Genomic DNA, 16,442 nt, shown 5'->3' on the forward strand with positions numbered 1-16,442 from the left:
TGTCAGGACCCCACCCCACCTCCATCTCACTGTAAGGGATTCATGACACCAGCAGGGGTCCCCAGCACCTGAGATGGACTTGGAGGCTTGGGCCCCAAAGATCTCCCACCAGCAGCTGTGAGCCCCCCTCTGAGCCACTCTTCTCTTCCCCACTCTGCCCGGGCAGGTCCAGGTGCTGCTGTACTTCCTGCAGCTGGAGGCCATCCCTGCCCCGGACAGCAAGAGACAGAGCATCCTGTTCTCCACCGAAGTCTAAAGGTCCCAGTCCATCTCCTGGAGGCGGAAAGATGGCCTGGAAACCTCTGGCTAATCGGGCCATCCGTAGAGCGGGAACCTTCCTGAGGTGTCCTTGGGCCACCCCCAAGTGTTGGGCCATCTGCCAAGAGACAGCGACCCAAAGCCGAAGGACAGGTGGACTGGACAGATCCCGCCCAGGTCTGGGAGCCCCAGGCTGGCCTCAGACTGTGGTTTTTTATGTGGCCACCCGAGGGCGCCCCAAGCCAGTTCATCTCAGAGGCCAGGCCTGGCCCTGGGAGACAGGGTGAAGGGAGTGGTTTTTATGAACTTAACTTAGAGTCTAAAAGATTTCTACTGGATCACTTGTCAAGATGCGCCCTCTCTGGGGAGAAGGGAACGTGACTGGATTCCCTCACTGTTGTATCTTGAATAAACGCTGCTGCTTCATCCTGTGGGGGCCATGGCCCTGTCCCTGTGTGGGTGGGGCCTCTTCCATTTCCCTGACTTAGAAACCACACTCCACTTAGAACAGGGTTTGAGAGGCTTGGTCAGCACTGGGTAGCGTTTTGACTCCATTCTTGGCTTTCTTTTTCTTTCCAGGATTTTTGTGCAGAAATGGGTCTTTTGTTGCCGTGTTAGTCCTCCTTGGAAGGCAGCTCAGAAGGCCCGTGAAATGTCGGGGGACAGGACCCCCAGGGAGGGAATCCCAGGCTACGCACTTTAGGGTTCGTTCTCCAGGGAGAGCGACCTCGTCCCCCGATCCTGACCGCCCTTCCGGCCCACACTCTCCTGTTTGGCTTCCACAGGCCTGGACTTCTCTGGCTTCTCTGCCCACACACTCCCTGCCCCCAGTGTCCCTGCCCCTGCCCCAGCACAGGTGACTTCATTTCTGTCCTCTCAGCTCAGTGGACTCACTCAACTTTTGTATAAGTCTCCACTTGGTGGTAGCAGCTTGCTGATGACTTGTTTTAAAACTTTCATCCTAAATAACCTTTTGATACTTGAATATTTTTAAGTTTTATACATAGTTTCTAATTTTTTTCCGAACAGATCCAGATACCTAATAAGATGCTGGAATGTAATCCCTGGACAGTCCGTGTCCTGGCAGCATTTGGTCTTCCTCTAAGCGCCTGGCTCCGCTGTTCTCAGGAGTGGGTTCTGAAGTCTCTGGAGAACAGGATACATGGAGGGTTAGGAAGGGGCCAGGCCTAGAGATGGGAGACTCCCTCCCGGAGCAGGTGGAGGCACAGGACCATTTGCTACCCCATCTGCCGGCACTTGCGGGGGAGCCCAGGCATTCTTTGTAAGCCCTCCTGACCACCTGGCTCAAAGAAAACAGAAGCATGGAGGCCACCAAGTATTTTCAAGAAATAACCCCATGAATATTGCATCACTTTTTTAGAAAGAGGGGCTTGGGGCAGGCAGAGAAGAGAAGGGAGAGCAAACTGAGAGCCAAGTTTCCAGACAGTCCTGCAGGAGGAGAGGATGCAGCTGCCCAGAGGGAAGCAGGATCACATTTAAGGAAGTGTGTGGGGTCCCTGGATGACACCAGCACCCAGTGCGGCTCTGTCTGGCAACCTCTCCCAAGGTGGGAGGAGTGGGTGTCCCCTGTGTGTCAGTGGGCAGCTCCTGCTGAACCCGCAGCTCACTAGGGAGCCTGACAGTGGGGCCATGCGCCTGACACTCCTCTCTGCTTGTGGACCTGGCAAGGCAGGGAGCAGAAAACAGAGCCACTTGAAGGCTTTCTGTCTGCGTCTTTGTGCAGTGTGGATTTAGTTGTGCTTTTTTCTTGCTGGGAGAGCACAGCCACCATTTACAAGCAGTGTCACCCTCATGGGTGGTGAGGACAGAACAGGAGCCTCTGCTCTCTGTACCTATCTGGGCCCGGTGGGCTCCCCTGTCCTGGCTTCCATCTCTGTCTCAGCGGCCATTCAGCCCTGCACAGGAACACATGTTGCTTAGAAAAGCCAAATCCAGCCTTGTCTCTGCCTCCTCTGGTCTCATGATGTGCATCTGTTACCTTGAAATTGGAAACCAGTCTATCAATGTCTGTGCCAATTTTTTATTCCCTCCCCAACCTCCTTCCCCATACGACTTTTTATTTATGTAGGATGTGTGCTGTCTAATGATGGGATGACCACACTTTTCCGTGTTCTAAAAGTGCTCCTCTCCCGCAGGGTCCCAGGGCTGGTGGTTGCTTTGGGTCTACAGCTATGTCTTACCAGCCTCCTGCCTCAAAAGCCTGTGTGGTGGCAAAGCCGGTGTGGGGCTGGGGAACGCAGCATTCTCCAGGAGGGGGACCCGGCTCTCCTTCTGCAATGCAGGCAAAGGCCTAGATGCCAGTGTGACCTCCCACAAGGCATGGCTTCCAGACTCCCCGACCAGAAGTGATGCTTTTTTGCCTCGGGCCCTGGGTTTGAAGCAGCCTGGCTTTCTCTTGGTAAGTGGCTGGTGTCTTAGCAGCTGCAATCTGAGCTCAGCCACCTACACACCACTGTGGCCGACACTTTCATTAAAAAGTTTCCTGAGACAACTTGCGTGCATGTTGATTTCATGATCAGCGCCGCTGGGAAGAACCCCTGAGCCGGTGGGGTGGGGCTGGAAGCAGCAGGTGCAGTGATGGGGCTGGGTGCCCAGGAGGCCTCAGTGCTCAATCAGGCCAAGGTGGCCAAGCCCAGGCTGCAGGGAAGGCCAGCCTGGGGGGTGTGGGTGAGCACAGGCAGGCGCCTGCTGGGCAGTGTTAGGATGCTGGAGCAGCATCCGTAACTCCACAGAGTGGGGTAGTCTGGTTGGGGCAGGGACCGCTGTTGCTTTGGCAGAGAGATGATCCCCACTGGGGAGAGGCTGTTCTGACTCTGCAGGTGGGACAGGGACAGATGGCCACCAGGGTGACCCGGCTGGTCTTCCTTTGCTATGCTAAGCCCTGGGACATGGAGGATTCCTGCCACACACAGCCTGGGCCCGGGTTCTTACCTGTGGCCACCGCTCTGGCATGAGCCCCTCAGTCTTGGATGGTTTCTGCCTGGTCCGGGATTTGGTGTTGCTGCTGAGTCCAGCCTTTCCACCACCTCCGCATGGGCCGTGGGTGGTGTTGTCAGCTGCCTCCCACCTTGGCTTCAGTAGCTCACCCAGCTTACAGGGGAGCTGCCCTGGGCTGGAGATGGGCACGCACCCTGGGTCCTACTTGAATGAATGCAGCTTGAGGAGACCCGGCCATATCCACTGGGCCACAGGTTACCCTCGGCAATGCCCACATCAGCCGTCAGCCTGAGCCTCCCCAGGAGAGCAAGGCTCACACGACAAAGGCTGCCCGTGGCCAGTGAGGTGGCTGAGCCCAGCCAGGACCTTTCTCAGACTCCCGGGATGTGGCTCTGCTCGTGAGCTGCCTGGTCAGCTCTCTCGAGGTGAGAGGGGCTTGTCACACGGGCCTCTGCCTGCAGTGTGACCCTTCTCAGCTTCTCTCAGCAGCCCTGCCTGCGGAGTGTCACCGCCACCATGATCATTTCCCTGACACTGCGAGGGTGGGGAGACGTCCTGGATAGAGACAGGGCCCGTGGCAACAGCAGGCTCAGGGGCGCCCTGCACTGGTGGGCTGGGGACCTGGTGGAGACCATGCCAAGGGCTGGACAAGGGGACGAGCCTCCACCCTGGCCTCTCCGCAGGCCTCAGCAGCCCCTCCCACAGGCAGAAGGGTTGACACTGGGTTCTGCCCTCACTGCAAGAGCTGCAAGTGCCACGTGCTGTTCTGCCCAATCTGGTGTCTGCAGGTGAGGAAAGGGCTGCCGCTGACCCGTTTCTGAGTGTTCAGCACCTAAGGGTGACAGCACTGTTTGTCCCTACCCTCCGGCTCCTGTTTGAAACTCAAACCCATGCTCACAGGCCAATATTTTTTTCTTTTAGAGACAGGGTCTCACTTTGTCACCCAAGCTGGAGTGCAGTGGTGCGATTATAGCTCAATGCAGCCTCCAATTCCCGGACTCAAGGGAACTTCCTGCCTCAGCCTGCCAAGTAGCTTGGACTATAGCTGTGTGTTTTCTTATTATTTTGTAGACATGGGGTCTGGCTATGTTGTCCAGGCTATTCTCAAAATTCCCGGCCTCAAGCAATCCTCCCGCCTCGGCCTCTCAAAGGTTGGGATTACAGGTGTGAGGCAAGGCACCCAGCTCAGCCACAGAGCCCTATTGCATCTCTCTTACTAGGAGCAAGAGCTGACTGCCCCCTCATCCCCATTCCAGAGTGTTGGGGCTGTGTTCAGCCGAGGCCGGGCCACTGGCATGGCCCAGGGAGCGGGATCATTCACTGCTGCCCCAAATCTGAGATCATTCCACCTTGACAAGACTTCCTCATCCAATCCCTTTACTTGACAGCTGGGGAAACCAATGCGCACAGAGCACCCCCAGCTCACTCGGGGTCTCAGAGCTGATCCGTGAGCAGAGGCCGAGATCCTGGGATCTTGTCCCCCAGCCTCCCTGCAAGCTTACTCCCTTTCTGCTGGAAGAGATGGGGCCGGACCTCGACCAGCAGCCCTGGCCTGGACATGACTGTGCTCATGCAGGTATTGAGGCCGAGATGCCCCGGCATCATATTTTTTTCTTTTCTTTTTTTCCTCTTTTTTTTTGAGACGGTGTCTCACTCTGTCACCCAAGCTGGAGTGCAGTGGAATGATATTGGCTCACTGCAACCTCTGCCTCCCGGTTAAAGTGATTCTCCTGCCTCAGCCTTCCAAGTAGCTGGGCCTACAGGCTTGTACCACCACGCCTGACTAATGTTTGTATTTTTACTAGAGACGGGGTTTCCTCATGTTGGCCAGGCTCGTGTCGAACTCCTGACCTCAGGTGATCCACCTGCCTTGGCCTCCCAAAGTGCTAGGATTACAGGCATGAGCCATGGCATCACTTAAACGTAGTGAGAGGCCGGGCGCAGTGGCTCATGCCTGTAATCCCAGTACTTTGAGAGGACGAGGCTGTCAGATCACCTAAGGTCAGGAGTTCGAGACCAGCCTGGCCAACATGGTGAAACCGTGTCTCTATAAAAAAACAGAAAAAAATATCCCTGCGTGGTGGTGAGTACCTGTAGTCCCAGTTACTCAGGAGGCTGAGGCATGAGAATCGCTTAAACCTCGGAGGCGGAGGCTGCAGTGAGCTGAGATGGCGCCACTGCACTCCAGCCTGGGTGACAGAGCAAGACTTTGTCTCTAAATAATTAAATAAATAAATATGGCTGAGCATGTGCCTTAGGCCTGTAATCCCAACACTTTGGGAGGCTGAGGCAGGTGGTTCATGAGGTCAGGAGCCCGAGACAAGCCTGGCCAAGATGGTGAAACACTGTCTCTACTAAAAATACAAAAATTAGCCAGCTGTGGTGGCAGGCACCTGTAATCCCAGCTACTCGGGACACTGAGGCAGGAGAATCGCTTGAACCTGGAAGGCAGAGGGTGCAGTGAGCCAAGATTATACCACTGCACTCTAGCCTGGGCTATGGAGCAAGACTCCATCTCAAATAAATAAATTAATAAATACAGAGCAAGATTCCATCTCAAATAAATAAATAAATGTACACCTGTAATCCTAGCACTTTGGGAGGCTAAGACAGGTCGATCACCTGAAGTCAGGAGTTCGAGACCAGCCTGACCAATATGGCAAAACTCCATCTCTACTAAAAATACAAAAATTAGCCGGGCGTTTTGACGTTTGCCTGTAGTCCCAGCTACTCGGGAGCCTGAGGCGGGAGAATCACTTGAACCTGGGAGGCGGAGGTTGCAGTGAGCCAAGATGGGGTGACTGCAGTCTAGCCTGGACAACAGAGAAACTCCGGCTCAAAAGAAAAATATAACTTCATAAAAACGAAGTAGGAAGAAGCAGAAAACCTTGTCTAGATCTAGAACCATTAAAGGAATTGAATGTTTATTTTAAAATCTGTATCCCATCCAGTCAAAAATCTCACAAAAAACAAAACCAAAGAAAAGCACCTGGCCCAGATGATTTTATAGATAAGTTCAGCAAACATTAAGAAGAACAGAAAGTCTTTATCTTCTACAGAATTTTTTAAAAATAATTTATTTATTTATTTATTTTTGAGAGGAAGTCTCGCTCTGTAGCCCGGACTGGAGTGCAGTGGCGTGATCTCTGCTCACCGCAAACTCCGCCTTCCAGGTTCAAGCGGTTCTCCTCCCTCAGCCTCCACAGTAGCTAGGATTACAGGTGTGCCTGGCTAATCTTTTGTATTTTTAGTAGAGACGGGGTTTCACCATGTTAGTCAGGGTGTTCTCAGACACCTGACCTCAGGTAATCCACCTGCCTCGGCCTCCCAATGTGCTAGGATTACAAGCACGACTCACAGTGCGCGGCCTACATAATTTTTTTTTTTTTTTTTTTTGAGACGGAGTCTCGCTCTGTCGTCCAGGCTGGAGTGCAGTGGCGCGATCTCGGCTCACTGCAAGCTCCGCCTCCCGAGTTCAGGCCATTCTGCTGCCTCAGCCTCCCGAGTAGCTGAGACTACAGGCGCCCGCCACCACACCCGGCTAATTTTTTGTATTTTCAGTAGAGACGGGGTTTCACCGTGTTAGCCAGGGTGGTCTCGACCCCTGTCCTCGTGATTCGCCCGCCTTGGCCTCCCAAAGTGCTGGGATTACAGACATAAGCCACCACACACGACCCCGGCCTACGTAATCTTCCAGAAAAAGAAGCAAATGGAATTCTCCCCAACTCATTGTGAATTTAGTATAAGCTTAAAACCAAACCAGACATAAATAGTACAAGGAGGCAAAAGTATAGACTAACTTCTTATGGACATATATGCAAAAATGCTAAATAAAATATTAGCAAATAATCCAGCAATGGATTAAACATGTATCACGACCAAGTTGGGGTTTTCCTAGGAAACTAAGATGATGTAATAAAAGAAAAAACTATTAAAGTAGTACAAACTATCAAAGGAAAAAACCTGTATGATCATTGCAACGGGTTCATTTGCGACATAATATAATTTTTTTCTTTTTTAAAAAGTCTTTTTGGCTGTAAGTTTATTCAATGCAAAATAATCTTCTCCAATTTTACTGAGGTGGCTGACGGCGTCCACGACCAAATTTGCCTCTAAACTGGAATTCGGTTGCTGACCCAGCCCCAGCCTCGGCTTTCTTGTCGGCACCAGGGGGCACAGCACTCCTTCTGTAGGTATCTCTGTCGGTTTCCCCTCTTGTGAGTCTTGCAGGTCGCTCACCCTCCAGACCTTTAGACCGAGGCCTGCCAGTCCGTGGACGGCTGCGGCGTAGGGTGGCAGGCACAATCTCCAGGGGCAGATGAAGGTAATCACGGAGATACTGGATATCCTCATTGGTAAGGTACCAGCAGACATGACTCCAGGCAAACTGTTCCTTCATGTAGTAGCCTCGGGACTTGAAAGACTGCATGGCCTTCATGACATGAAGGTTGGGCACATTCTTCCTTTTTTTTTTTTTTTTTTTTTTTTTTGAGACGAGTCTCACTCTGTCGCCCAGGCTGGAGTGCAGGGCCATGATCTCGTCTCACTGCAACCTCCGCCCCCTGGGTTCAAGCGATTCTCCTGCCTCAGCCTCCTGACTAGCTGGGGTTACAGGGAACAGTGTTTTCTTTTGTCAAAAGAGCCTCTTAAGCCATTGATAATATTTCCCAAGCTTGTAACAGATACAAGCCTTTAAAGAATGACATTTGCAGTCACCCAGTAGGACATATCTTGAGATGAAATCAGAGTTGTGGGCTTTGCAGACAACAGCAGTCATTTCTGGTGGCTTCCGGGAGTGGAGGGGGACTGCAGCTTTGGCAATGTAGGTGATACCAAAAGGACTATAGTAATTTTTTCTTAGTAATTAAAAACTAGGCTGGGCTCGGTGGCTCATGCCTGTAATCCTGGCACTTTGGGAGGCCAGGGTGGGTGGATCACCTGAAGTCAGGAGTTTGAGACCAGCCTGACCGACATGGTAAAATCCTGTCTCTACTAAAAATACAAAAATTAGCTGGGCATGGTGGCGCGTGCCTGTAATCCCAGCTACTGAGGTGGGTGAGGCAGGAGAATTGCTTGAACCCGGGAGGCAGAGGTTGCAGTGAGCCGAGATCGTGCCACTGTACTCCATCCTGGGTGACAGAGCAAGACTCCATCTCAAAAAAACAAAACAAAAACCAGACATAACAAGGTCGAGCTCAGTGGCTCCCGCCTGTAATCTCAGTAGTTTGGGAGGCCGAGAAGGGCAGATCACCTGAGGTCAGGAGTTCAATAACAACATGGTGAAACCCGGTCTCTACAAAAAATATAAAAATTAGCCAGGCATGGTGGCACACGCTTGTGATCCCAGCGGCTCGGGAGGCCAAGGCAGGAGAATCACTTAGGAGGCGGAGGGTGCAGTGAATTGAGGTCTCGCCACTGCACTCCAGCCTGGGCGACAGAATGAGACTCCGTCTCAAAAAAGAAAAAAAAATCCCCAGCCATAACAATATACATGTATGTTATACAATAACCAAACCAATATAGAAGGGTATATAGTGAAAGGAGAAGTATTGTTGTGGGTAAAATTGTTTCTATGAATAAATGGCTGATCCAGTATTTTTTTCCTCCAAAAAAACACCTTTTCCCCTTTGATTTAGTGTGTACCACACAGAGTCGCTTAGCCAATTCAGTGACTTTTTTGATAGCTGGAGAATGCTTCCTAATGGTTGCAGGTGTGTAGGGGTTTTCTTGACATTTTCAGTAAGAAAGTGAATGTTGTGCCATAGGAAAGCTTTATCACAGGTGCACGTTGGTAGCCGACCAAATAACATGAGTGTCAAGTACAGTATCTAGTGAGTGGAGAATAACTGTAATAATTACAATTACAGTTGTAGTTAAAGTGAAGTTTGTATCAAAATTTCTGTTTCAAAGGTGAACTTTTAGGGGGTATATCTGCGGTGTTTCCTCCTCAGATGTGATTTCTCTGAAGCAGTGGTTCTCTATAACTGACTTGACACACAGTGCATCTGATATTTCGAATGACTTAAGTGATAGTATCAAAATTACTATCATATACATATTTAAATCACATGACTAACCTGTGTGTGGTATTATGCAAACTGCTCAGCTCAGTAAGGGAACAGAAATAAGAAAAAAAAGGACAATATTGGGAGTCTTTTATATAATTAAATTTATTCGATTAAAGGACTATCCTTTCTAAAAAAAAAAAAAAAGTCCTGCTTTCTTGGTGTTAAAATAAAGCATCTTTTATGAAATGATGGTGATAGTAAATGGTGATATACGGTAAATGTAAATAATAGCAAATACAAGGTTAGTTATCTTATTGTGATTTGTAAAAATAAAGAGAGCCGAGAATCTCGTTTTGCTGCTGTTTGGGAGTTCAGGAAAAAGTTCCTGGGGCTTTTGTTGTTAAGAAGATTCAAATACAAATTATTTCTTAAGAGTAAATATGAGTTTATTTTGAGGTCATTTGTCACAGTCTACTGAGAAAGCTTTTAAGTTTGCCTGGCATGAAAGATGTTCCTATTCTGATCGTTGTTAAATAGATCTTTTCTTATTAGATATAAAATGTCAGGAGATATTTTATTTTGAGACAGAGTTTTGCTCTTGTTGCCCAGGCTGGAGTCTAATGGCATGATCTGGGCTCACTTCAACCTCTGTCTCCCAGGTTCAAGTGATTCTCCTGCCTCAGCCTCCCAGGTAGCTGGGATTACAGGCATGTGCCACCACTCCTGGCTAATTCTGTATTTTTAGTAGAGACAGGGTTTCTCCATGTTGGTCAGGCTGGTCTGGAACTCCCGACCTCAGATGATCCGCCCGCCTCAGCCCCCCAAAGTGCTGGGATTACAGGCACAAACCCCCTCACTCGGCCCCAGGAGATTTTTTTTGTGTGTTGTGGTGTGCCAACAAAATAAGCCTAGGCAGGGAAATTCCTTCTGGTGGTTGGAATTGTTAGTACTGAATAGACTAGCTGCAAGGTAAAGAACCCCCATGGGGTTTTCTATCAGCTCAAATCATTGTGACCCCAGTCTTTTGCTCTGAAATAACATGACCATTAAGAAAGTAGCCTTAAACAATGTATTTTGGGTATGTTGAGAGGGAGGGACAATTATGATCTGTTCCAAAGTGAACATAACAGATGATCCCTGTGTCTGTGAAGCCTTTAAAATTTATAGTGCTCTTCTTCTGTTAATTTCAAGTAAGATTTAGTTATTGTGACATACTCTTAAAAAACCTGCAGTGTCTCAAAAGGCACGTTTTTAAAGCATCTTGAAATGAAATTAATAATGTAATATCTACTTCTTCAGAATAGTAGTTTTTACATTCTGAAGACTGACTGACTGCTCTCAGCCACTTCTGAGTTCTCTATTTTCAAAGAATAATTTGGTAACTCCATAAAGAAAATCCGTAAATAAGAGAAGAGAGTGAATATCTTCTTTTTTTTTTTTTTTTTTTTTTTTGAGATGGAGTCTTGCTCTGTCACCCAAGCTGGAGCAGTGGCGTGATCTCCTCTCACAGCAAGCTCCACCTCCCGGGTTCATGCCATTCTGCCGCCTCAGCCTCCCGAGTAGCTAGGACTGCAGGCGCCCGCCACCACGCACGGCTAATTTTTTTTTATTTTTAGTAGAGACGGGGTTTCACCGTGTTAGCCAGGATGGTCTCCGATCTCCCGACCTCGTGATCTGCCTGCCTCGGCCTCCCAAAGTGCTGGGATTACGGACGTCAGCTACTGCGCCCGGCCCCGAGAATATCTTTTAACAGTGTTTTTCCTGATCTTTTCCAACATCTTCATTGTGGTTCTGTCCTTTATTTTTTGGTTAAATCCAAAGGTTTACTTCTGCCTGTATCTTTCCAAACTATGAATCTGTTCACAATCACTCTCCCATTTAAACCCTTCAGCAGCCCCAGTACCTTCGTAATAAGGTCTCCTTAGCTTGGTATCCAGAACACTTCAATACTGGGCTTTGACCCCTGTTCTCCTTCCCCCACCTCTGTTTACGTGCTTCACTGAGCTGCACCGAACAGCTCTTGGCCCCTTGAAATCTCTGCAGTCTCCTTGTCTCCCTCTGCTGGAATATTCTTCTCTCACTTCATCTGATCATTGCCTTCAAAACTCAGCTCATTTTCTTATTTCCTTGCCCTTTTCATGTCCCTTGTTTTCCTCCGATTAAATTAATGTTCCAAACTCAAAAGAAAAACAACTCAGCTCAGGCATCACCTTGCCTGGAAGGCTTCCCTAGTCCTCCTGCCTCCCGCAGACCCTCTGGCACCCTGTGCATTTGGGACTTCGCACACTATGTCTCGTCTGCGGCCTCCACTGGACAATGAGACCGTAAGTGTGTGGCTTGACGGAAAGTTGTTGACTCTGCTGGGGTGCTGGTACAGTGCTGGCCACGGCAGTGTTACAGAGGAAGTGAGCCACTTAGTTTCTGCCCTTAGGAGCTTTTATTCTAGTTGCACTTGACCCTGACAGCTGTGAGACACCTCCCAGTAGTGCGTACCAACTTTCAAAGTCTGTTTAATTGTATCTTAGTGTCTGATTCCAATTTTATTTCTTGAAGGAGGGGAGTGTCTTTAATGTCTTATTTTGGCACCCAGAGACCAGGTAGGCATCATTTTTGTCCCAAATTGTGGAAGGAATGTACATTTGACACAGATCACTCCCCTTTTTTCTCTTATAGACCTTTTACCTTTTTTGTTTTTGTTTTTGAGTTTGATGTGTTTGGACAGTAAGGGTTTAAGAGATTAAGATTAAATTTCAACTTTGTCTATTGTGCATATAGCCTAAGGAAAACAAAAAGTTAAAGAGGAAAAATACATTGCCTCTAAGAAGAAGACTCATTATTCAACTTTTTTTATTTTTAATTGTTTTCAGAGACTGAGTCTCACCCTATCACCCAGGCTGGAGAGGTGATCACAGCTCACCGTAGCCTTGAACTCCTGGGTTCAAGGGTTCCTCTTGACTTAGTCTTCTCACTAGCTGAGACTGCAGGCCCGCACCAGCACACCTGGCTAATTTTACAAAAATTGTTTTGGAGAGATGTGGTCTTGCCATCTTGCCTAGGCTGGTGTGGACCTCCTGGGTTCAAGCAAACCTCCCGCCTTGGCCACCCTAAGTGTTGGGATTACAGGTGTGACCCATTGTGCCCAGCCTAAACTTTTTTTTTTTTTCAATGCTGAGCTGTACACAGAAGAAAGTAAAGGTCTTGGTCAATCCTAGGAAAGAAGTATGCAAAGAAACTGGTGGCAGGCTGGATTGGGCATATTTCAGGGCTTTGGAAGGTGAAGAGGAGAGGATTGCTTGAGGCTGAGAGTTCGAGACCAGCCTGGGCAACATAACGAGACCCTGTCTGTACAGATAAACATTTTATAATTAGCCAGGTGTATGTACCCTAGAACTTAAAGTATAATAAAAAAAATAAAATAAAATTCACCAGGTGTGGTGGTGTGCACCTGTAGTCTCTGCTACTTGAGAGGCTGAGGCAGGAGGATCTCCTGAGTCCAGGTGTTTGAGGCTGCAGTGAGCCAGGATCACACCACTGTTCTCCAGCCTGGGCTACAAAGCGAGACTCTGTCTCTAAAGAAAAACATACTGGTGGCATTGTCAAGATTTGTCAAGAAATAGCCATTATGCTGGGCCCAGTGGTGTGCACCTGTAGTGCCAGCTTTTCAGGAGGCTGAAGTGGGAGAATCTCTTGAGCCTAGGAGTTTGAGTTCAGCTTGGGCAGCATTGCAAGAGCCCAGTCTCAAAAATATTAGGTCAATAAGATTTATTTTAATTAAACAAGAAAAAGAAATATCTGCTAAAATTTAAAGCTCTTCTATTCTTCCTCTTTCTCTTCTAGTGTTCTTGGGGAAGATCCCGACTAAGCCATTTTCCAGTGGCACCTCTTCCACCATGAGTTCCTGAGGCAGTCCGATGGGGCTACTTTATTCCAGAACAATCACAGTGAGACCTCTTCTCCCAATAAATGCCCCTTTTCTCTCCTTAATATATTCTCTTGCTTACAAAACACTGGTGTCTCCTTATCACGGTTTGGTTCTACCCCACTGGGCCCAAGAATTCTTGCCCAGGAGCAACTGAATTTTCTTCTTGCTTGCTTTTTAAAACTTTGGTGGGGTAGAGCCAATTTTAAATCTTCTGATCCATTTTTTCATTGTTTTTCTCGCCCTTCTGCATTTTCTGCAAATTGCGTTGAATCATTGCAGTTACTTAGGTTTGCTTCGTCTGCCCCATTACAAACTACTTGCTGGATTTTTCAACCCTAGTTCCCTCATTTTTATGATTTATGCTCATTTCTTTGTACACTTCGTCTTGCTCCATCTCCCAACTCATGGCCCCTGGCTTTGGATTATTGTTTTGGTCTTTTATTTTTTGTCTTCTTCTACCTCAACACTTATCTTCCTCTCCCAGTCTCCTGTACCCTATCACCAAGGTTGTCATTAACCTTTCATATTATTCCTCATTATCCATGTATTCATTTGCAAATAAGCGTATATTAACAAAATCACAGGTTTATGGAGATATAATTCACATACCTTAAAATTCAGGCTTTTAAAGTGTACCTTTCATGTGGTTTTTGGTATATTCACAAAGTTATGCATTGATCACCACCATCTGATTCCATAACATGTTCAATACCTCAAAAAGAAGTCTGTACTCATTAGTAGCCATTTCACATTCATCACTCCCTCTGGCTCTGGGCAGTCACTGATCTTTGTGTCTCTATGGATTTGCCTAGTCTAGGTATTTTTATGTAAATGGAATCATACAACATGTGACCTTTTGTTTGGCTTTTTTCATTTAGCAAAATGTTATCAAGGTCTATCCCTGTTGTAGCATGTATTAGCACTTCATTTCTTATATGCTGAATGATATACTTTATTTGTCCATCAGTTGTTCATGCTTTATTTGTCCATCAGTTGATGAACATTTGCGTTTTTGCCACTTTGGGCTATTATGAATAATGCTACTGTGAACAAGTGTGTACAAGTTCCTCTGCAAATTTTTGTGTGGACATATCCTTTCAGTTCTCTCAGGTGTATATCTGGGAGTTGAATTGCTGGGTCGTGTAGTAGCTATGTTAAACACTTTGAGAAACTGCTATAATGTTCTCCAGAGCTGTACCATTTTAAATTCTGTGTATGAGGATTCCACGTTCTCCACTTCCTCACCAGTGTATGGATTTGGGGGTATACTTTTTAAAAAGTGGGATTAGGCTGGGCACAGTGGCTCACACCTGTAATCCCAACACTTCGGGAAGCTGAGGTGGGAGGATCACTTGAGCCTAGTAGTTTGAGACCAGCCTGGGCAACATAGGGAGACCCTGTCTCTACAAAAAATAATTTAAAATAAATTAGCTGGGCGTTGTGGCACACACCTGTAGTCCCAGCTACATGGGAGGCTGAGGCGGAAGGATTCCCTGAGCCCAGAAGTTTGAGGTTGCAGTGAGCCATGATGGCAGCACTATACTGTAGCCTGGGTGTCAGAGCACGACTCCGTTTCAGGGAAGAAAAAAAAAAGTGGGATGATATTTTTGACACTTTTCTTCTTGTTTTCTTAATTTCATACTTCTGGAAATTCCATTAAATTAGCTGGTACCACTCTAACTCATTGTGTTTCATGGCTGCATAGTAATATTGCATAATATAAATATACCATTCATTCATCAAAGTTAGCAGATATTGACTGTTAGGTGCCAGGCACTGCTCTAAGCGTTGAAGAAAAACACACAAAAACTTTTGCATTCTTAGAGTTTATTTTCCAATGGAGGGGGTGGAGGAAGGTAAGAATTTAGGAAATAAATTAATTACATATATAGCATAGGGTTTCACCAGTGAGTGCAGCTCGAATCGTTGGCGGCTTTCTTAGTAGTATAAATACAGTACTAAAGATGAAATTACTCTAAATGGTGTTACTTAAATTACTGTAATAGGTATTACTATTAGTCACTTTGCAGGTGAAAGTGGAAACACCATCGTAAAATGAAAAATAGGAAACAGCTGGTTAATGTGGATCTGGAGTTTTTCTAGGACATAAACTGATGAGCTAGAAAAGTAAATGTGTCAGTCCTTGGTAGCACAGTTTGTACGTTTATAAATTTTATCCAAATCCTCTTAATCTAGTGATTAATAGACACTCTTCACAAAAGGATGAGGGAGGTATATGTGTATGTGTTGAAAGGTTCCGAAGGATGCAACCGAGAGTACTTCGGGGGACATGGCAAAACTTCCAGGCCCATTCAAGAGTCTTGTTTTCTCCCTGAGCTTTTATGTATTTATTATATTGCCCTATTAATTATTGAGATTGTGCCTTACAGTAAAAGCTGCTTTAAATTGTTGATGCTATAATTTAAAATAATCTGGGTCACCTAGAGTGGTTAAACCTGGAAGAAAAGGATGTCCTTCCTGCCAGGGCAGATTGTATGTAGATATGCAACCTGGTTGCGCCTGTGCTGACCTCTACTCTGTTGGGCCTGGAAGTATGCAGTTCAACGTTTCTCTTCTGATGTTTTTTTTTTGGGGGGGGGGGTTTGTTTTTTTGTTTGTTTGTTTTTTGAGACGGAGTCTCACTCTGTCACCCAGGCTGGAGTGCAGTGGCATGATCTCGGCTCACTGCAACCTCCGCCCCTCCAGGTTTAAGCAATTGTCTGCCTCAGCCTCTGGAGTAGCTGGGATTATAGGCGCGTGCCACCACGTCTGGCTAATTTTTTGTATTTTTAGTAGAGACGGGGTTTCACCATCTTGGCCGGGCTGGTCTTGCACACCTGACCTCATGATCCACCTGCCTCAGCCTCCCAAAGTGCTAGGATTATAGGCGTGAGCCACTGTGCCCGGCTTTTGTTCTGATTTTTTTTAAAAAATTTGACTTTGTTTACTTTTTATTTTTATTTAGAGACAGGGTCTCACTATTTTGCACAGGCTGGTCTCGAATTCCCGGGCTCAAGTGATCCTCTTGCCTCGGCCTCCCAAATGCTGGGATTACAGGCATGAGCCACTGCACCTGGCCTTAACTTTGAACTGAAGTTAGAAATATACATTTTATTATTATTATTATTTTTATTATTATTTTAGAAACAGGTCTAAACAGTCTGTCCCCACTCCAGACTGCAGCCCTGCAGCCCGAGATGCTGCCCGGAGGCAGGAGGCCTCCCTTCCAAGACCTGGGTGTCCGGCTTTCTCAAGTTAACAAGGAGAGAGGAGTGCCGGGCAGCTCTGCCTGCCTC

General features: G+C 47.3%; 1 protein-coding gene and 1 long non-coding RNA gene across 4 annotated transcripts in view; both read left to right on the plus strand.

Moving 5' to 3' along the window:
• BCR (BCR activator of RhoGEF and GTPase) overlaps positions 1-2,770 on the plus strand; it is a 137,453-nt gene extending 134,683 nt beyond the window's left edge. Inside the window, exon 23 of one of the 3 annotated variants that reach the window (XR_010156194.1) lies at positions 167-684. Coding sequence is in view for 2 of the 3 variants with exons in the window: in XM_016939531.4 (XP_016795020.2) it covers positions 2,415-2,573 (159 nt within the window). In the remaining variant the exon portion in view is untranslated. Of the gene's footprint in view, positions 1-166 lie in introns of all 3 variants that reach the window. The other 2 variants (XM_016939532.4, XM_016939531.4) reach the window with 2 other exon arrangements.
• Positions 2,771-11,469: 8,699 nt separating this feature from the next.
• Positions 11,470-13,208, plus strand: LOC134809738 (uncharacterized). The gene is made up of 2 exons (XR_010156199.1): positions 11,470-11,548; positions 13,062-13,208. It is a non-coding gene; the product is annotated as an uncharacterized LOC134809738 (long non-coding RNA).
• The last annotated feature ends 3,234 nt before the right edge of the window (positions 13,209-16,442 follow it).

Source organism: Pan troglodytes, chromosome 23 (genome assembly GCF_028858775.2).
Source record: "Pan troglodytes isolate AG18354 chromosome 23, NHGRI_mPanTro3-v2.0_pri, whole genome shotgun sequence".
Taxonomy (NCBI): domain Eukaryota; kingdom Metazoa; phylum Chordata; class Mammalia; order Primates; family Hominidae; genus Pan; species Pan troglodytes.